Source organism: Symphalangus syndactylus, chromosome 7 (genome assembly GCF_028878055.3).
Source record: "Symphalangus syndactylus isolate Jambi chromosome 7, NHGRI_mSymSyn1-v2.1_pri, whole genome shotgun sequence".
In the NCBI taxonomy this organism is placed as follows: domain Eukaryota; kingdom Metazoa; phylum Chordata; class Mammalia; order Primates; family Hylobatidae; genus Symphalangus; species Symphalangus syndactylus.
The window spans coordinates 48,797,466-48,818,292 of record NC_072429.2 but is presented as its reverse complement, the minus strand read 5'-3'; the positions used below and the strand labels follow the sequence as shown (position 1 = coordinate 48,818,292).

General features: G+C 43.4%; 1 protein-coding gene across 16 annotated transcripts in view; it reads right to left on the bottom strand.

The window, feature by feature from the left end:
- Positions 1–20,827, bottom strand: part of BRD8 (bromodomain containing 8) — a 40,347-nt gene that overhangs the window by 15,964 nt on the left and 3,556 nt on the right. For 2 of the 16 annotated variants that reach the window (XM_055286107.2, XM_055286109.2), the window contains exons 3-21: positions 17,342–17,411; positions 16,641–16,690; positions 16,315–16,437; positions 16,109–16,189; positions 15,621–15,685; positions 14,498–14,634; positions 13,746–13,964; positions 13,211–13,355; positions 11,792–12,001; positions 11,102–11,382; positions 9,983–10,435; positions 9,595–9,688; positions 9,362–9,408; positions 8,405–8,619; positions 7,298–7,390; positions 7,040–7,108; positions 5,882–6,059; positions 5,067–5,171; positions 4,553–4,597 (exon numbers count right to left, since the gene is read on the bottom strand). In XM_055286107.2, the coding sequence (XP_055142082.1) occupies positions 4,553–4,597; positions 5,067–5,171; positions 5,882–6,059; positions 7,040–7,108; positions 7,298–7,390; positions 8,405–8,619; positions 9,362–9,408; positions 9,595–9,688; positions 9,983–10,435; positions 11,102–11,382; positions 11,792–12,001; positions 13,211–13,355; positions 13,746–13,964; positions 14,498–14,634; positions 15,621–15,685; positions 16,109–16,189; positions 16,315–16,437; positions 16,641–16,690; positions 17,342–17,411 (2,680 nt within the window). Of the gene's footprint in view, positions 1–1,869; positions 2,266–2,647; positions 2,819–4,552; positions 4,598–5,066; positions 5,172–5,881; positions 6,060–7,039; positions 7,109–7,297; positions 7,391–8,404; positions 8,620–9,361; positions 9,409–9,594; positions 9,689–9,982; positions 10,436–11,101; positions 11,383–11,791; positions 12,002–13,210; positions 13,356–13,745; positions 13,965–14,497; positions 14,635–15,620; positions 15,686–16,108; positions 16,190–16,314; positions 16,438–16,640; positions 16,691–17,341; positions 17,412–20,827 lie in introns of those variants that run through there. The other 14 variants (XM_055286112.2, XM_063642794.1, XM_055286113.2 and 11 more) reach the window with 14 other exon arrangements.

Here is a 20,827-nt window from a genome sequence, read left to right as displayed (position 1 = left end):
CTGGTCTCGAACTACTGACCTCAAGTGATCCACCCGCCTTGGCCTCCCAAAGTGCTGGGATTACAGGCGTGAGCCACAGTGCCCGGCACTATTTCATTTCACTATTGAGTTTTAAAAACGTTGGCCGGGCGCGGTGGCTTATGTCTGTAATCCCAGCACTTTGGGAGGCCAAGGTGGGTGGATCACCTGAGGTCAGGAGTTCGAGACCAGCCTGACCAACATGGAGAAACCCCACCTCTACTAAAAAAACCCACAAAATTAGCCGGGCTTGGTGGTTGCATGCCTGTGATCCCAGCTACTTGGGAGGCTAAGGCAGGAGAATCGCTTGAACCTGGGAGGCGGAGGTTGCAGTGAGCCGAGATTGTGCCATTGCACTACAGCCTGGGCAACAAGAGTGAAACTCCGAATCAAAAAAAAAAAAAAAAGTTTAGTTGGCCAGGGGCAGTCACTCATCACTTAAAAAAAAAAACTTTAGTTATTAACAGAAGTTGGAATGGAACTGAGATTTTAAATTTGGGGGTGTTTTTTCTCTGTTGCCCAGGCTGGAGTGCAGTGGCATGATCTCAGCTCACTGCAGCCTCAACCGGTCAGGGTTGTGATCCTCCCACCTCAGCCTCCAATGTAGCTGGGACCACAGGTGCATGCCACCACACCTGGCTAATTTATTATTCGTAGAGACAAGGTCTTGCTATGTTGCCTAGGCTGGTCTTGATCTCCTGGGCTCAAGTGATCTTCCTGTCCTGGCCTCACAAAGTTCTGGGATTACAAGTGTGAGCCACCGTGTCTGGCCAAATTCAGTAATTCTTAAAACTGGGCTTAGCCTTCAAACAGCAATGTTAAAACTATATTTATTTGAGAAAGGGTCTTGCTTTCACCCAGGCTGGAGTGCAGTGATGCAATTATAGGTCATTGCAACTTTGAATTCCATGGCTCAAGAAATCCTCCAGCCTCAGCTTCCCGAGTAGCTGGGACTACAGGTGCACACCACCATGCTGGGCTAATATTTTTTTTTTTTTTTTTTTTGAGAGAGGGTCTCACTTTGTTGTCCAGGCTGGTCTCAAAACTCCTGGGCTCAAGCAATCCTCCCACCTCAGCCTCCCAAAGTGTTGGGCTATTTTTTTTTTTTTTTTTTTGAGATGGAATCTTGCTCTGTCGCCCAGGCTGGAGTGCAGTGACGCGATCTCAGCTCACTGCAACCTCCGCCTCCTGGGTTCAAGTGCTTCTTCTGCCTCAGCCTCCCAAATAGCTGGGACTACAGACACGTGCCACCACGCCCAGCTAATTTTTCTATTTTTTGTAGAGACGGTTTCACCATATTGGCCAGGCTGGTCTCGAACTCCTGACCTCGTGATCTGCCAGCCTTAGCCTCCCAAAGTGCTGGGATTACAGGCATGAGCCACCACGCCCAGCCGCCAATAACTCTTTATACAGAGTCTTTAACCATAAAAACAGGAAAGAAATGGTAACACACTATCCTAGAAATACCATCTGCAAAGATAGCATTAAGTGAGACAAATGTTCCTGAGATAAGGGTCAAAGCTACCTATGTCCATGCTCTAATCTTCTTTAAGCAATGCCATGAACAGAATTCTGAAAACCTTTTTTCCCCAAGCATTCAAGAAAACCTGAATAAGGAAGTCTTTCCTGCGCAATGCAACACTTTAAGGTATATTAACTATAAACTCAATTCTGGTTGCTTACCTTCTCACACTACAGCAAGCAGTTCATAAGACCACTTTTCCCCTGTAACAATCTCATTCCTACAAATGAAATAGTTATCATGCAGAAGAATCCACAAGTTTCAAATACACACACACACACACACACACACACACACACACACACACACACAGAGAACAAGCCAAAGGGTAGTTTTTTCTTTTCTTCAGTTTATTGTATACACACACATTTCACAGGTGTTTTTTTTTGTTTGTTTTTTTAAAAAGTCTGTACAATTGACAAGACAATACAAACTAGCTACAATCTGCTAGCTACACATTAGGACATTAACATAGCCCATGGTTTCTGCCCTAAAACAGGCAATTGTGCTACTCCAACTCTCTAAGAGAGATTTTCCAGCTCATGTCGTGTGGCCCAGGTACCTCCTCTTCTGTAACTTCCACCTCTGGAACTGGGCCCGCAAGCCCAAGCTCTATCTTGTTTACTTTTATTTTAGGTTCGGCTCAAAGAGGGTACTCTGAGGCTTCACTTTTTCATCTTCATATCTGCTTCAATGGCACAGCGGCGTCCCCTGGTTCCTCCATCCTAGATGACAGGCAGAGAAAGAAAGGGAGCATGAGTTGGTCAGGAGACAAGAGACAGTGCAACAGAAAAGTTGGGGATTTGGTTTCTTGGGGGAGAGGGGAGAAGAGAATCAGCAGAAAAATCCAGAGGGACGAGGGGCATATTTCTGTCTTCCCACAGAGTGGCTAAAGAACACCTGGTAGTTTATGAGAGGAAATGTAGGATGGAATATCTTGCTCATGCCCACTACAAAGGTCCTTGGAATTCACCTAGGGTCCCACAGAATGACTATTAGTCATCCCACCCAGGCCCAAATCATGTGCAAAGGAACAGGAGAGTAAAAGAAAGGTAGGAGAGTCAGAATGGGCAATGGGTAGTGAGGTTCTTGACTAACATACCTGTCCAACTGTTGGTCCCTATAAGAAAGGCCTTTCCTGCAGACTGACCCTGGCACTAGTTCCCTAGCACCTCCTGACAGTGGTTTTCCATGAGATCAGGCAATTAGAAGGCTTCTTTCCATCTGCTGCTCTCTCCCTGCAGCCCAGCTCCTTCCTCTTGTGCAATATTTTGCTGTCTTCAATAGATAAAAGATCCCATTAACCAGCCTTGCAATAGCCAGCCAAATGCTTTGCTTGGGGGATCCAGAGTCACTGTTGTAGGCCAATAAGAAACAACGGAGATTATAATGTTCTGTCTGTGGTACAGCCTGTAGGCAAGATGAATTACTGAAACCTTTGCTGGGCCAGGCCATTTTTACATTTCTAATATGCAAGGACTCTAAAATTTTTAGAGTCCATGAACATAAGTTGCCCATGAGGCAACAGGGAAAATAAAAAGGTGGTAACCTTGCATGTGTATAATGCTTTTCTTTTTTTTCCAAGCCAGTTTCATATCTATTATCTCATTTTATCCTCACAACATCCCTGTGAGGTAGGCTGGACAAGTACCTCATTATATTAGCTTCATCACACACCAAGGAAAACAATGCCCCAAGAGATTATCCAATGACCTTAAGAGCATGTAGTTTTCTAGCCTGATGCCCTTCCATTACATCATACCTCACTGTCCCATAATGAACAACACAGAGTCAGAGCCAGTTAATTTATGGAGGAAAGTAATAAAAGTCTTTAGGCTAGCTCTCCTAAGCTTATCTGTAATTCCAGCAGCCACTATTGATGCACTAGTCACTTTTTTTCTTTGAGACAGAGTTTCGCTCTTGTTGCCCAGGCTGGAGTGCAATGGTGCAATCTCAGCTCACGGCAACCTCCGCCTCCTGGGTTCAAGGTTCAAGTGATTCTCCTGCCTTAGCCTTCCGAGTAGCTGGGATTACAGGCGTATGCCACCACGCCTGGCTAATTTGTTTTTTTTGTTTGTTTTTTTTTTTAGTAGAGACGGAGTTTTTCCATGTTGATCAGGCTGGTCTCGAACTCCCGACCTCAGGTGATCTGCCCACCTCAGCCTCCCAAAGTGCTGGGACTACAGGTGTGAGCCACCGCACCCAGCCGCAGTGGTCATTACTGAGAATGTTTTTTCTTTTGAGACAAGGTCTCACTGTCACCCAGGCTGGAGTGCAGTGGTATGAACAGTGCAGCCTTGACCTCTTGGGCCCAAGTGATACTCCTATCTTAGCCTTCTGAGTAGCTTGTGGTTAGGGACCAGAGGTGCGCACCACTCTGCTGCACAGCTAGTAGGGTTTTTTGTTGTTGTTGCCGTTTTTAAATTTTATAGAGACAGGGTCCCCCTACGTTGCCCAGGCTGGTCTCAAACTCCTGGGCTCAAGCAATCTTCCACCTCAGCCTCCCAAAGTGTTGGAATTATAGATGTAAACCACCACACCCAGCCTATACTGAGTTCTTTAGCTTAAATTTTACTAAGTGTTTGTTACATTAGTCTTGCAACTTAATTTTAGGAGACAAGAGAAAAACTATGTGCTGAGTACTGCCATTATGAGAAACACTGTTAAAAAGCCAGCTAGCAGCTCCTGCTCTGACCAATTTTAAATTTGTTAAGAAAAGAATTGGTAAAAGGTGAAGTCAGGACATGACGAGCAGGTACATCCTAGATCCTTCACCCCTAGAATACATTTCAGCCCAGTGATCTCAAAAACAGTCCCTACCCAGCCCACACACACACACATGCAGAAAGACAGGAATGCAGAAGAAAAGAGTTTCTTATTCATTGACCTCAATAAACAGAAGTTCAAGACACTGCCACAGTCTGCATGTTGGATTTCCCTCTGCCACCCACCTCCATTAAGAGCTGAGAATCTTTGTGGCAACACCACCCCTTGCAGCCATTCAATACTTACAAAGAGAGAGAGAAGGAAGGCAGGAGAGCCCATTGGGACACTGTCCTGTTAGAGGACAAACAAACACTGATCAGGTTCCACAGAAACTCTCAGCCACAAGCACCCCAAACCTCAGGACAGAGACACAAGCACCACACACACAAGGACAAAATTTAAAAACTCAAGAACAAGAGGAAAGAGATCCAAAAGCAATCTGTCCATTACGCCTCTAGCACAGAAACTGATGGTCCCCAACTGCTGCAGGCTAAGCCATTTCCCCCGCCTTGAGAGCACTCTCCCAGAGGAATTAATAATTCCCCTACTCACGATTTCTCCCATGTGACTGGGCCTTTCGGTTACAACAGGCTTATTCAATGTTTAGATGGGTGCAAACCACCACCATTCTAACATCTATGTGTCTGTATATCATTGGAATCTAGAAGCCCAATACCAAGTAGTAACATAAGGGTCCTTGGATGCTTCAGACTTCTACTACTGGAACACTGGCACACAGGTTCCTTCTTGATCGCCTCACCTTCTCTGAAGCATCCTGTTTGCGGGTAGAATCTCTCCCTCGAAGACTTTTAGCACTGATCCCAGACTCGGATGTTTGCATAATCAACTGTGTGGCCAAGAATTGCTGTAGAGAGAAGAAATAGGGTAGGCCATGGAGACCTGATTTAGTAGGGACAAATTAAGTACACTTTAAGCATTGTAAATAGAACTTTGTATAGTACTCCTCTGGCTCAAATATATTTTGACTGATTGGAAGTTTAGCATATTAAGTTTTAATTTTAGTTGCGATAGGGATGCTAAAGAATCAAGTAGCCCTAACTTTTTTTTTGCTATAATATAGGATCAAAATCTCTATCTTCCAGGAATGAGAAAAAGAATAAAACTAGAATGAACCAAAGATCATTCAGCAATTTAAGTAATTTGACAAATCGTGCAAAGATTTGCAACATTCTTCCAAGTTCAACACCCCAAAAAGTACCTGGTAACGCAATCACAGGATAAAAGCAGGGAAAAGGAAAGGAAAAACTCTTATTTGCTGATCACCTACTATGTACCAGGTACTTAATGTAATTAAAAAATATACATTCGCGATTTTTAAAAAAATTTAAAAACTTTATGAAACTGCAATTAATTGCCCAAGAAAGGTAGAATATTGTATCACAACTCTTTCACACCAAAGAAAATAAAAATAAGAACAAAATATTATGTTTTCAATTGTGTCCCTGATAGCTATCCAAGTAAAAGCCACAGCAACCCTTCTTGGCATCAATATGAATCCTCCCCTTGATTATTTTAGTTTCATCCTTGCTGAAACACAAAGGATCCTCAAAGTACCTGGATCTGTTCCAAGACATCTCGCTGCATCTCCACTGCCATGTGATAGACATCATGGTCTGAGCTATTGTACATTACAGCATTCTGAAACATCAGCATAATGTCACGCTGAAATTCAGCTGTGCTTCGGATCAGTCCATTTTCTATGTTTTTCTTAATAGTTGACAAATCCATAGGCCTAAAAAAAAAGAACAGGGGTAAGTGGCAGTGGGGGTGGAAAGAGGACTCACCTAGATCTCTGAATACATTATCATACAGACTTTCTCATATATACCTTAATTCTCAGCTGCCAGGACTTAAATGCTAACCCCTTATCCCAAAACATGCACTTAACCCAAGAAACAATCTATATAATCAGCATTGAGAAAGGTAATAAAGGGAGTTTATTTAGTTTTTTTTTTGGAGACAGGGCCTGGATCTGTCACTCAGGCTGTAGTGCAGTGGCACAATCATGGTTCACTGCAGCCTTGAACTTCCAGCCTCTTTCCCACCTCAGCCTCCCAGGTAGTTGAGACTACAAATATGCAACACCACACCTGGCTAAGTCTTGTATTTTCTGTAGAGAGGGGGTTTCGCCATGTTGCCCAGGCTAGTCTTGAATGCCTGGGCCCAAGTGATTCACCCACCTCAGCATCCCCAAAGATTACAGGTGTGAGCTACCGCTCCTGGTGGAGATTTATTCTCTTAGGCTATCAGTGGTGATCCAGCCACTGGAATTATCAGTTTAGCACTCAGTGCCCCTTATAGCAAAATCATGGCCGGGCGCGGTGGCTCACGCTTGTAATCCCAGCACTTTGGGAGGCCGAGGCAGGCGGATCACGAGGTCAGGAGATCGAGACCACGGTGAAACCCCGTCTCTACTAAAAAATACAAAAAATTAGCCGGGCGTGGTGGCGGGCGCCTGTAGTCCCAGCTACTCGGAGAGGCTGAGGCAGGAGAATGGCGTGAACCCGGGAGGCGGAGCTTGCAGTGAGCCAAGATTGCGCCACTGCACTCTACCCTGGGCGACAGAGCGAGACTCTGTCTCAAAACAAACAAACAAACAAAAAAAAACCATAAACTTACTTGCTTTAACCTTTCTATCGAAAGCAAAACTTCACTAAGACTGGACAACTTATAATTCAGGCAAGTTACCATGCTAGGTGGACCATGGCTCACCTTTGCACAATGCTGTGGTAGCCAGGTGCTATGTCATCTGTAACAGGCTGCAGGAAGACATTGGCATACCTGTCCAAAAGGAATAAGGTGCAATTACTGACATTCTCCAGAAGCACAGGGAGGGAACTTACTCTAAGTAGCTGAAGGTAGTAAGAACCAATACCAGCAGTTCCACAGAAGCCTACTCAGACTTTTTTCCAGTCACCAACAATGAAGAGTAGGAGAAAATGAACCTACTGATTGGTAAAGCCCACTCACCTATGATTAGCTGCAGCTCTCCATACAAGCATGATGGCTTTCTTCCAAATTTTCTGTGCCTGAATAGCTTCCTGATCCTCACTACAAACAGAGCTGAAACAAAGATACAGCAATTCCACTAGGCACAAGTTAAAAAATAAAAATTATAATTCTCTCTTTTTTTTGAGACAGGGTCTCACTCTGTCCCCCAGGCTGGAGTGCAGTGGTGTGATCATGTTGACTGCAGCCTCAACCTCCCAGACTCAATCCTCTCACCTCAGCCTCCCAAGTAGCTGGGACTACACCAAGTAGCTGGCACACCACCATGCCCAGCTAATTTTTTAATTTTTTTGTAGAGATGGGGTCTCACTGTGTCGACCAGGCTGGTCTACGAACTCCTGGGTTCCAGCGATCCTCCTGCCTTAGCCTCCCAAAGTGCTAGGATTACAAGTGTGAGCCACCATGCCCAGCCCTAATTATTTCTTGTCAACTGTTTATTCCAGGCCAAAAAAGGGAAACACTAAAGAAAAGATCAGGCCAGGCATGGTGGTTCATGCCTCTAATTCTACTGCTTTGGGAGGTCAAGGCAAGAAGACTGCTTGAGGTCAGGAGTTCAAGACCAGACTGGACCACATAGATCCTGTCTCTTAAAAAATTTTTTTTTAAATAAAAATTTAAAAATAAACAAAAAGGCCAGGCATGGTGTCTCACGCCTGTAATCTCAGCACTTTGGGAGGCCAAGGCAGGTGGAACGCTTGAGTTCAGGAGTTTGAGACCAGCCTCGGCAACATGGCAAAACTTGGTCTCTACTAAAAAAATTTTTTTTAATTAGCAGGGTGTGGTGGCGCAGGCTGGTAGTCCCAGCTACTAAGGAGGCTGAGGTGGAAGGATTGCTTGGGCCTGAGAAGTGGAGGTTGCAGTGAGCTGAGATCACACCACTGCCCTCCAGCATGGTTGAGTGAGAACAAGAAAAAAGAGAAGGAAAGGAAAGGGAAAAGAAGAGAAAAGAAAAGAAAAGAGAAAAGACAGGAAGAAGGACGGACGGACGGATGGAAGGAAGGAAGGAAAAGATCCTCTCCTTCTCACTTTCACTGCCTTAGCCTCAAAGAAAGAATCTCAGATACTCACAACTGCGAAGAAGCAGGGCTGCTGGGGATGGAGTCTGCCAGTGTGTGTGACTGTAGTGTAGCATTGTGTATGCTGAAGCCATCATCACTCTCGCTCACAGGAGGTTCATTATCCATTTCTGACAAATAGCCTTCTCCTTGATCCTCTTCCTTAGGCTCCTCTAGGCTGGCCGCTTCACTGATACCATCTTCCTCCTCATCCTCACCTGGGGCATCCTTAGATACAGTATGCTCCAGTTAACAAATGCAAGCAAAGCTATCCAGCAAAGCATCATTAAACATGATCTGTCTTTTGGGTTAGAATTAGTTCTAGAAATGACCTCACGCTGTTTCCTGACTTAGCTGTCTATCACTTATACTACCATCTACTTACAGACACTGACTTAAGTAATTTAGAACCTGGACAAAGAATAATACCCAGGATCTTTTAAAAAGAAAGAAAAAAAAAGCTACTTACTTAAGACTAAGCTAAGAGGCGTTCCTTCTTTCCCCTTGCTCGAGAGTAACTCTGACCCTGGGTACAAAGTTATCAAAAATAATTTTTATTTTGTGTCTCATCTGATGGAGCAAGCTCACATCACATTCTTTAAGCCTCTGTTACTACTGCTTTAATAATTCTAAAAAGAAAACTCTGGATGATTCTGTTTGGATAGTCTAATTAATAAACTTGATTCCTGTATGTTCTCCTTGGCTCTGGTAGCCTTATTCACTCCAAATCACTCTTAAGAGTATCAAGCCTTCTTAAGGACTGTGTGATATTCACAAGCTGTTTCATATGGGAGGCACCTGTTGCTATAGTACTCCCATTATGCCTGTCTACTGCAGCTTTTCCCCACGCAACTCCATACCAGTCTCTTATCAGAGAATAAAGATGTGACTTTACTGAAATTCATTAAAAAGTAGTGCTATAGGGAAATCTAATCACATGGCAAGAGGAATAAAGAAAAGTCTGAAATACCTTTATCTGGCTTCCAAAAATAGTCCCTGATTCTTCTTTCAATGAGTCTGCAGAGGAGAGAAAGACTACCTGAAGATTTTTCCACCTTAGCCTTCCCCTTCCTATGGACCATAATCCCCTGCAGCTCTCCTTTCCATGCTGACCTGTTCTACCTCCTCTACTTGCCCACAACCCACAATCCCTCAGAAGCCAAAGCAAATGATTTCAAGTTAGTGAAAGAGGACTTTATTTACCTGACATTTCAAACTTATGCTGAGTCTCTGCCTCTAAAGGATCTTCAATGGGATTTGAGCCATGTGATGGAGACAACATGCTTTCAGGGGATGCCTGAAAACCAGAAAAGAAAAAACACCCTAAGTACTGGTAAATCGCTATAGCTCACACAACTTTATTCTTCAACGATAATGAGACCATAGAAGAAATTCTAAGTCCTACTCATGTAATGTGACTCCAATGGTCACCTTAACAGGAATAAGTATATCTAATCACAGCGTTTGGGCTTTGGACACATCAAACATGTCAGAACTCGGGAATGCAACTGGAAAACCAAAAAGCCTAAGCTGTCACTTCTTACCTAAGGTATAAACCTCCATCTCCCCAGCCCCCATCTTTATTAAGTACCTCTGCCTTCACGTTTGTAAGTGGAGTCTCATCGCCTTTCCCAATGGCAACATCTGCTTCAACAATCTCTCCAGCTGCAGTACTTCCCGGTTCCTCATCTAAGTCCTGACTCCTGAGTTCTGGTGGCTCCATACTTGTGGCTGGAACAACTCCAGCTACTATTTCGGCTCCTGAAATGACTGGCTCTGGTTCTGCAGGTTCCACCTTGATCTCTGCACTGGGCTCCCTGATGTCCACCAGTTCATGTATTCCCTTGTTTTCTGTTTCCTCAAAGTCCAGTCTCTCTTGCTTGACCGTCATTTCTGGTGCAGGGAGAGGTACTGGTTTGTCCCGCTCCTGCTGGATAGGATGCTCCCAGGGGCCAGGCAGGGACTGAGGATCATCATTTTCTTCACAGAATGACAGTGCTGCTTCCACTGCTGCCACATCAAGCACTTCAGGATGATCATCTACCTGTCCCACAAAACACAAGACTATTGAGGTCACAGAAAGAAGCCCAAGTCCTTCAATTTTTGTTAGCACCAAATGTGATGGCTTGAATCTGCAGCTTTTCGCTCCATTTTTTCCATGTAGTGGGGGCAAACAATGAATAGGCACCTGTCCTGTGCAAACCAGTAACATGGGTAGGCCTGGGGAGATGACTAGTATGTTAGCACCAAAGGGCTACAAAGATGGAGATGGGCAAAAGTAGGAGAGTTGTTTAAGTAATTCTTACTGTAAGAAGCAAAGCAGCCAACCATGGTGGCTCATGCCTGTAATCTCAGCACTTTGGGAGGACGAGGTGGGTGGATCACTTGAGGCCAGGAGTTTGAGACCAGCCTGGCCAACATGGCGAAACTCATCTCTACTAAAAATACAAAAAATTAGTGAGGCGTGGTGGCATGTGCCTGTAGTCCCAGCTACTCAGGAGGCTGAGGCACAAGAATTACTTTAGCCTGGGAGGCAGAGGTAACAGTAAGCCAAGATCGTGCCACTGCACTTCAGCCTGGATGACAGAGCAAGACTCTGTCTGAAAAAAAAAAAAAAAAAAAAAAAAGCAGCAGCAGCAGCAAAGTGAGACTGAAGAGAGAGGCCTATGTAGGACCCATGAGATTCTTTGGGGCTTTGCTGAATAATTACCTTGTCCTCAATGATCGCAATGATGTCTCCAACAGTCTCAAAATCCAGCTCTTCACCCGTGTAAGACACAGCAATATCCATCTTCTCAGCCAGATCTAATTCTTCCTTCCCATCTATGCTGGGAGCCTTTGATCCAACAGGAGCCTCTGCTACCCCTGATCGAAAACACTCTTCTTTGATAGAATTGATGATCATGGATATTTCACTGCTGTCCATGGAAACAGTCACAGTATGTGGATCCCCCACAGCCTCCATGGGAACACAGTTATCGGGTTGACTCACTGAATAACAGAAAGAGAAAAGCATCTCAGAAGCTTATTGGGTACAAAGTGACCACCTTGAGATCACATCAGCGCTACAGACAGATGTCAAATATCCAAACACTTAAGGTCGGAAAGAGTTATCAACATGTGCCTATGTTTTCTTCTCCCCAGTTCTATCTAGAAAGGTGAGAACATATTCTCAAGCCTGCTCACATCTGTATACTTAGCCTCTTCCTGCAATACATAAATGCCCACCCACCTCTTCTCACATCTATTTCTAAGGATATTTATTTCTAAGGATAAAGATGGCACATGTCTATGTAGAACAGAGAAGAAGCATCTGAATTGGAGCTGATGCTCTTGGTCATTTTTCTCTAACTAAAGCTCAAAATGAAATTTTAGACCTAGTGGCTGCTCAGGGACGCACCTGGAGCTACACTTTCAGTAGTGGAGACAGCCGGAGCAGAGGATGGTGCTGGCAGCGCAGGCATCATGACAATGGTAGCTTGGGACACAGACTCTACAGGGGGTGGCACAAGTTTAACTGGAGGCTCACTGGCAACAGTAGTGAAGGAAGCAAGAGGTGTGGTGAACTGTGTAGGACCAGCTTCTAAAAGCCGGGAAAGAGTGGGAGCACCTAACATATAAAGAGGTACATAAAATGAAGTAAGAAGAAAGCACATAAATAAGAAGCAATAGCTACTTGAAGACTCAACTAAGAAAATTCTTATGGTCTCAAAGGATAAGAGCAACTTTGCATTGAATAAGTTCATCATCTATATCCTTACTCTCTCTAACCTTACTTAAGATCTTCCTCCAAGTTAGGAATGAACCAAAGCACTAGAACACACAACATATATAAAAAATGGGTGGTAAGGCCAGGTGCAGTGGCTCATGCCTGTAATACTAGCACTTTGGGAGGCCGAGGAGGCAGGTGGGTCACTTGAGGTTAAGAGTTTGAGACCAGCCTGGGCAACATAGTGAAACTCTGCCTCTACTAAAAATACAAAAAAAAAAAAAAAATTAGCCAGGCGTGGTGGCAGGTGCTGTAATCCCAGCTACTCAGGAGACTGAGGCAGGAGAACTGCTTGAACGCAGAGGTGGAGATTGCAGTGAGCCAAGATCGTGCCACCACACTCCAGCTTGGGCGACAGAGCAAGGCTCCGTCTCAAACAAAACAAAACAAAACAAAACAAAACCAAGGGTGGTAATTTTTCCTCAGAGGAAAATTAATCACCAAGAAACAAAAACCTGGTATGAATAAATCTGTCACTTCTGCTGAAGTTCAGCATATTGTAAACTACCCAAGTTCAACACCATTCAAATACCAATAAGGTTTGTATGGTATTCTATGGAGCTTTTTTTCTTTCCCTGCTTTACACTTTCTACCTCATTAAATTCTCATCACATCCTTGTGAAGTATATATGTTACAATGAAAAAGGAAACTGAGGCTCAAAAGCTAAGTTACCTATCCAAGGTCACAAAACCAATGTGTCGCAGGCCTGAAATTCAAGCCCAGTTCTCTGGTTCCAAATCTTACTCCACTATTCTATAATCTTAGGTATCTCTAGCAACCTTGATTTTGCAAGCCCTAAGAAAGCAGCTCAATATTACTCTCAATATCCATGCTGTGGTCAATCAGGGCTATCACTATCTTGAAGACAGATGGCTTTATAATATGGAGACTACATTGTTTACCAGGTAAAGTAGCTCCAAAAAAAAGTTAGAAAAAGTTGGGCTTTAAATCTAGGACTGACAACTGCTTAGTAACAAACAGTGAAACTGAGGTCAGTCAATGTCAAGTTCAACACCTTTGAGGTTGATAAAGGAAAAGCGGTAACTTACCTGATGCAGCAGGGGAGGCTGCAACAGTATTGGGTGTTTGCTGTATCTCCCCACCATGTATCATGGGAAGGACCCCGCCTACCTCCAGGAGGACACCTGTACTGTTCAGGTGGCCAGAAGCCACAGCCATTTCACTCTCATTGACCTACCAGGGAAGAATAGAGGTGAAGGCTACACTCAAGTTTTCCTTTACTACCATTTCCCAACAAAGCTCCAGCAGTTGATCAAACTTCATGAAAACTAATAGTAATATCCACAGAGAATAATTTAAGACCCAAGGGAAACTCTAAACTATAATGTTCAAAACTTATTTGACAAGAGTTCTCTGGAGAAGAGAACCAAAATAATTGTGATTCAGATACCTCAGGACCCATGGGTACTGTCAACTTACTGTATTTTTTAAAAATTAACATTTAATTAGGAAATCTTTTCCTCTTTTGAACTTTTATTCCCCATGTCACATTTTAGGTCCCAGGCACTCCCTTCCAAGTACTAAATCACCACAGCTCTCAAACACCCACAGAAGTCTCCATACCAGTCTGGGGCTAGTAGGCAGGAGGCTGCCCTTCTTCAAGAGCTCTGACAGCAGAGGGGAGGGGGGTGGAGTTGCTTTCTGTCCAAGCATCTTTTTCTGGGGTGAATCATCTGTTACTGGGGTCATGGGGGCTTCTAAGGGTGCAGAGCCTGGAGGAAGGGTGTCAGGAATCCCAGGAAACGAGGTGACTGGGGTACTCGGCAAAGTCCCGGGGGTTACCTAAGAGACAACAGAGAACCTTTATCTGACTTCTCAAACTATGGAAGGTTCCCTACTAATCTGTATGGGTTAGTGTGTCTAACTATTATTTTATTAGTCCTGAGTAGAATTGCCCAGAAACCCTCTATCCCTCCTGCTCTTAGCCATACTTTTCTTCCCCACAATCTTCTCTTTCATCCACTCAAACCCACAATGACTCAACCATCCCACCCAACCTGCCTTTTATGAACTCCTTACCCACTACCAATATTACATTTACAAGGATTTTGTCCCTTATTTCAGCAGGAATTTCACAAGACTAGTATGAAACAATTCCTTAAAATAGTTTTTTACCTATTTCTCAAAAAGGTCAAAAGCCTCAATGCTTTTAGGTCCGTTCTTATCTCAGAGCACACAACATGGTAAATTAAATCTTTAGCATTCAGATCAAGAGAAGAAGTTGCCTCTAGGCCAAAAGTGGTTTCCTCATCACTCCGCTCTGCCGGCTTATTGCCCCTTCACTGATCAATTCCCACAGATGGAAATATACTCACCCCAGAGGTGGCCTCTTCCATAGTGGTTGGAGTCAAGTCCCCAAGTGGATAATCACCTCCTGGGGAGGCAGAATCAATAGGAGAGCGAACCATCACAGTGGGTAACCTCCGGGGGGGTGTTTTTACTGCTTGACGAGCTAGAATATAAAAGAGAACAATGTCCAAATCTTCAAGATTAAATAAATGAAACTTGGCACTATTCTGCTATTATACAATAAAGGACAAATAGGAATGTTGCGTTACTAAAGCAGCATAATGAGTTTGGATTAGAAAGCTTTTACACTTCTGGAGATGGATAACTTTTTAGCCTAATTTTTCCTAAGGGTAATTCTCACACTAAGAAACTCCTTTAACAATCTCAAACTACTTAATTATCCCAAAGGTCCTTGGAGTGGGAAAGTAGTTTAAACATCCTTTAATATTCTCTTTAGCAACTTATTAATATTTGCTTTTAAGAACAGGAAGGCCAGGTGTGGTGGCTCACGGCTGTAATCCCAGGACATTGGGAGGCCAAGGCAGGTAGATCACCTGAGGTCAGGAGTTTGAGACCAGCCTGCGAAACCCCGTCTCTACTAAAAATATAAAAATTAGCCGGGCGTGGTGGCAGGTGCCTGTAATGCCAGCTACTCGGGAGGCTGAGGCAGGAGAATCGCTTGAACCCAGGAGGCGGAGGTTGCAGCGGCCCAAGATCACGCCACTGCACTCCAGCCTGCGCAGCAAGAGCAAAACTCCGCCTGGGGGAAAAACAAAAACAAAAATAGGGGAAGACCTCACTGGCGCACAGCATGTATTCCTAGAGTTGTAAATGCTTAAATTTCTCCCCTCATCTAATGACTGAACTATTCTCAATCTTTTCACAGGCCCTTGACTTCTAAAACATTATGTTCAATATCTTATCAAGCCTTTGTGTCCCGAAGTTAATTTAAGGTCTATTGAGATCTGAGCACAACTCATGTTCTAGGAGTTTCTTCTTAAGACATTAAGGGATGTTTTTATTCTGGTAGAAGAGAAAACTGCAAGTAAATTTACATCAATGGATTCTATGTTACAAAACAGTCCAACTCTCATTAGCATGCAGTACTGTGCAATCAATTGCTAAAGAGGCATACTAGGTTCAGCTTACCCTGATATGCAGCATCTGTAGCCTTCCTCTTTACTTCAGCCTCCTCTTCTTCCAATTTCTTTTTCCTAAACAGGGAATTAAGTGTTAGATGCTAGACAGCTCTGGCTCCTCCCCAGAGTTCACAGAACCCTTACAAAGTAATTTTTTTTTGCCAGGCCAGCACTTTCTGGAAGAAAGGCCTAAATAGGAATTCTAACCAGCAAAACACTGAATTGGGGTATACTGCCTAACTCCCAGTTCTTCACCCAGGCAAACTATAGCCACTCTTAAGTTAGAACTAAGTTATGTTTTCATACTGAAATGTTCCATTATATTACCTTCTAGGACTCACTGCCCCCTCCCAGCCACCAAACCACTCTGTAGCTTTCCCCCTCCACAATCTGTCTCAAGTCTAAAGGGATGGCAGTTGGAGGAAATAAGCCAGATTACTTGAGGGGAAAAGAGGGTAAAAAGAAAGAAGCACAGAAGAACAATATAATATAACCCACATTGCAATGTCATTGCAAAGCTCATCCAGTCTGCTGTCCATGTGTCCAGCCTGAATTAGTTCTGCATCTCTCTTTAGCCGTCTATAGGAAGAAAGAGAGTTAGGTAGACTGGGTTTTTTAATCTGCTATTTTAAAAGTTCTGACCAGTACCAGAAGACAGCCCCTTATGTCTTTCTCAATCTTTTGGCATTCTCTCTGATAAGTACCTATATCTCTCCTGGGTTTCCTTTATCACTTTCTTTAGTTCTTCAACTCGCTCAGCAGTCAGTTTCCGAACAATAACATCTTCAACAGTTTCCACCACTTCTCCCTTTTCACCTCGTTTCCGTCTGTGGAAAATTGAAAAAAAAAAAAATTTATATTCGGATAACAGAACATTTATCCCCTCTCCTACTTGCTTTTACCACTTAATCATGGATAACTTCTGCTATTTTTTTTATCATCCAGTATTATAAGTAAGTATAAACCAGAATTCCTCAGTAAGTACTCTCCACTAAAGAAATTTGGCTGAAGTACCTGGCTTTGTACTCACTTTGGTGTCTCAGTGGTCTCTAAAAGCTCCGAGTACTGGGAAGCACAATGCTATAAAAAAAAAAAAAAAAGTGAAAATGTGATGAGCAAGCCTGGAAAGAAATGACCTTTCAAAGTTTCAAGAGATTAGAGTAAGATTTAGAGAAAAGAGCTATATATAAGATGGGAGTAGTTTACTAGGAAGGCAAGTAACTTTATAATCAAATCAGTTCAAAATAATCAAAACAAGACACAGAAAAAGGGAGTCTTATGGACTGGAGTTTGCGCATTTGGGGAAAGGCAACCTAACTGCCAATATTTATAGCTAATATCTACCAAGCAGTTACCACATGCAAGGCACTGTGTTAAATGTTTTACATGTATTACCTCAATTAACTTCACAACAATCCTGAAGCAACTCTTTTATCTCTATTTTACAAACGAAAAAACAGAGGATCATGGCCCAAAGTTTTTAGATGGAGTAATAATGAACCCAGATCTAATTCCCAAGCTTGGGCTCTTAACTGTTATGCAACACCAATAAGAAAGGTCTAATATGATCATACATGGATGGATTAGCAAACAGTAGAAAAAGGAAAAGGTATTCTCAACTATTTTCCCACATCATGGTATAAAAGCTTTGTAATTAAAAGCCAGGGCCTGTAGAGAACCTACTTTACAATCCAAAGACTGCTCTAAAAGAGCACTTGCTTGGGAACTTACTTTTTGAGAGAACCAGTCTGGAGGGCGGCCAGGTTCTGCAAAGGGCTTGATTGCTCTGCTAACTGATACCCTACAAAATGAGGAAAGCTTTATTACACACCAAGCAGAAAATAATAGGAGAGGTATGCTGAGAGTGCAAGGCTTGGAGTTCAAACTTTGGAATAAAAAAGATGTGAATGGCCAGGCGCGGTGGCTCACGCCTGTAATCCCAGCACTTTGGGAGGCCAAGATGCGTAGATCACAAGGTCAGGAGATCAATACCATCCTGGCCAACATGGTGAAACTCTGTCTCTACTAAAAATACAAAAATTAGTTGGGCGTGGTGGCATGCACCTGTAGTCCCAGCTACTTGGGAGGCTGAGGCAGGAGAATCTCTTGAACACGGGAGGCGGAGGTCACAGTGAGCCGAGATCTCGCCACTGCACTCCAGCCTGGAGACAGAGTGAAACTCCATCTCAAAAAAAAAAAAAAAAAAAGCCAATGAATGCAAGGTATGCAATGGACCGTGCCTATAATCCCAGCACTCTGAGAGGCAGAGGTGGGAGGATAGCTCGAGCCCAGAAGTTCAAGCCACCCAAGGAGATCCCATCCCTACAAAAAAAAAAAAAAAAAAAAAAAATCGACAAGGTGTGGTGGTGCGTACCTGCAGCCTGTGGTCCCAGCTACTTGGGCAGCTGAGGTGGGAGGATCCCTTGAGCTCAGGAAGTCAAGAGGCTGCAGTGAGCCCAAATCGCGCCACTGCACTACAGCCTGGGTGACAGAGTAAGACCACCCCCTCTGCCATTCAAAAAAAAAGAACAGCATGTATAGTATATAATCGTTTGTGTTAAAAAAATGACGGGGATGAAGGGGAAAAAGAAAATATTTGCTCACATGAACAAAATTTTGCTGGAGAGACACAAGAAACTGCTAACACTAGTAGATGGGGGACAGTAATGGGAGGAAGACATTGCATATAATTTTGAATGTTATGACTTAGTATCTGCTGATAAAATAATAACATTTAAAACTTTTATTCAAGTATCCTTACACTATTTTTCAATGGCCGGGCGTGGTGACTCATGCCTGTAATCCCAACACTTCAGGTAGAGGAGGGCAGATCGCTTGAGATGAGGAGTTTGAGACCAGCCTGGCCAACATGGTGAAACCCCATCTCTACTAAAAATACAAAAATTAGCCGGGCGTGGTGGCGTGCACCTTTAATCCCAGCTACTCGGGAGGCTGAGCCAGGACAATCACTTAAATCCAGGAGGTGGAGGTTGCAGTGAGCCGAGATCGTGCCACTGCATTCCAACCTGGGTGACAGAGTGAGACACCATCTCAAAAAAAAAAAAAAAAAAAAAAGACTCAACACTATTTATCTAATAAAAATGTGAGGAAATATATAGATATACAGATTAGATTCTATTTCAAACCAGTTTACCTGTTTTGTTTAAAAATGAGCTCAGTTTATATACATATACATGTGTATGTGTATACACACACGCACACACACACGAAACACACATTGTTTTTGTTTAGACAGTATCCGACTTTGTCACCCAGACTTCAGTGCAGTGGCACAATCATGGCTCGCTGTAGCTTCCAACTCTGAGGCTTAGGCAACCTCCCACTGCAGCCCCACCCAAGTAGCTGATATCACAGATGCACCATCATGCCTGGCTAATTTTCTTTTTTGTAGGGAACAGGGTCTCTGATGTTGCCTCCCTGGCTCAAGCCATCCTCACACCTCAGCTTCCCGAGTAGCTGGAACTATAGGCACACACCACCAGACCTGGCTAATATTTTTGTTTTTTTGTAGAGAGACTGGTCTCCAATTCATGATCTCAAGCGACCCCCCCGCCTTGGCCTCCCAAAGTTCTGGGATTACAGATGTGAGCCACTACACCCAGCCCCATTCTATCCTCTAGTTCTGTGAGGTCTATAATTTTTCCTAGATTCCACATATAACTGAGATCATATGGTATTTCTTTATGTGTCTGGCTTATTTCACTTTACATACTATCCTCCAGGCTCAACCATGGAATCACAAATGGAGGATTTAATTCTTTTTTATGGCTCAACAGTATTCCATTGTGTGTGTGTGTGTGTGTATACACACATATATACGTATATACATATGTACAAATATATACACACATAGATATATGTATATATACATATATACACGTATATATACACATATGCACACATATAGATATATGTATACATAGATACATATCTATGTATACATATATGTGTATATATACACACATATATTTTCTTTACCTATTCATCTGTTAATGGATACTGTAATAATTACCTTAACTGTAGATAGTTTCACAGATGTATATATATTTCAAAAATACCGTGTCTTATGCTTTAAATATGTGCAGTGGCCGGGTGTAGTAGCTCACGCCTATAATCCCAGCACCTTGGGAGGCCGAGGCAGGTGGATCATCTGAGGTCAGAAGTTCAAGACCAGCCTGGTCAACATGGTAAAACCCCATCTCTACCAAAAAATACAAAAATTAGCCAGGCATGGTGGCATAGGCCTGTAGTCCCAGCTACTCGGGAGGCTGAGGTGGGAAAACCACTGGAACCTGGGAGGCAGAGGTTCCAGTGAGCCAAGATTGTGCCACTGCACTCCAGCCTGCGCAACACAGACTCCATCTCAAAAAAAAAGGTGCCGTTTACTGCACATCAATTATATCACAAAAAAGTTGTTAAAAGGGAAGGGATGTGACCTTTCTTACCAACCCCCTTCCTTCTTGTTGAATGGAACAAGGATGTGATAGCTGAAGGTCAAGCAGCCACTGTGAACCATAACACAACCAGAAGATAAACTATGCACTGAGGAAGGTGGAACAGAAAGAGAAGATCCTGAGCCTCTAATGTCACTGTGAAGTTGCTATGAGAGCTGCGGACTGCCTAGACTTCCTGTATGTGTGACAAAAAATAAACTCAAGTTTTTTTGTTTGTTTGTTTTGTTTTTTTGAGACGGAGTCTTGCTCTGTTGCCCAGGCTGGAGTGCAGTGGCGCGATCTCGGCTCACTGCAAGCTCCGCCTCCCGGGGTCACGCCATTCTCCTGCCTCAGCCTCCTGAGTAGCTGGGACTACAGGCACACGCCGCCATGCCCGGCTAATTTTTGTATTTTTAGTAGAGACGGGGTTTCACTGTGTTAGCCAGGATGGTCTCTATCTCCTGACCTTGTGATCCGCCCGCCTCGGCCTCTCAAAGTGCTGGGATTACAGGCGTGAGCCACTGCGCCTGGCCTTAAACTCAAGTTTTTAACCCATTTATTTGTTCCTATTGCTCTTTCTATATAGTATTTTTGTTTTTATGGTGGCCATGTATTACTTCAAAAATTAGATTTAAAAAAGAACAAAAAATGCTAGGAAGCACGACAATCAGCAAATAACTGAATTGTTTATAAATGTGGCAAGAGAGTTAAATTCATAATGGATGATGCAAAAGAAAGGGGGTGGGGGGCTAATACCGAGCAA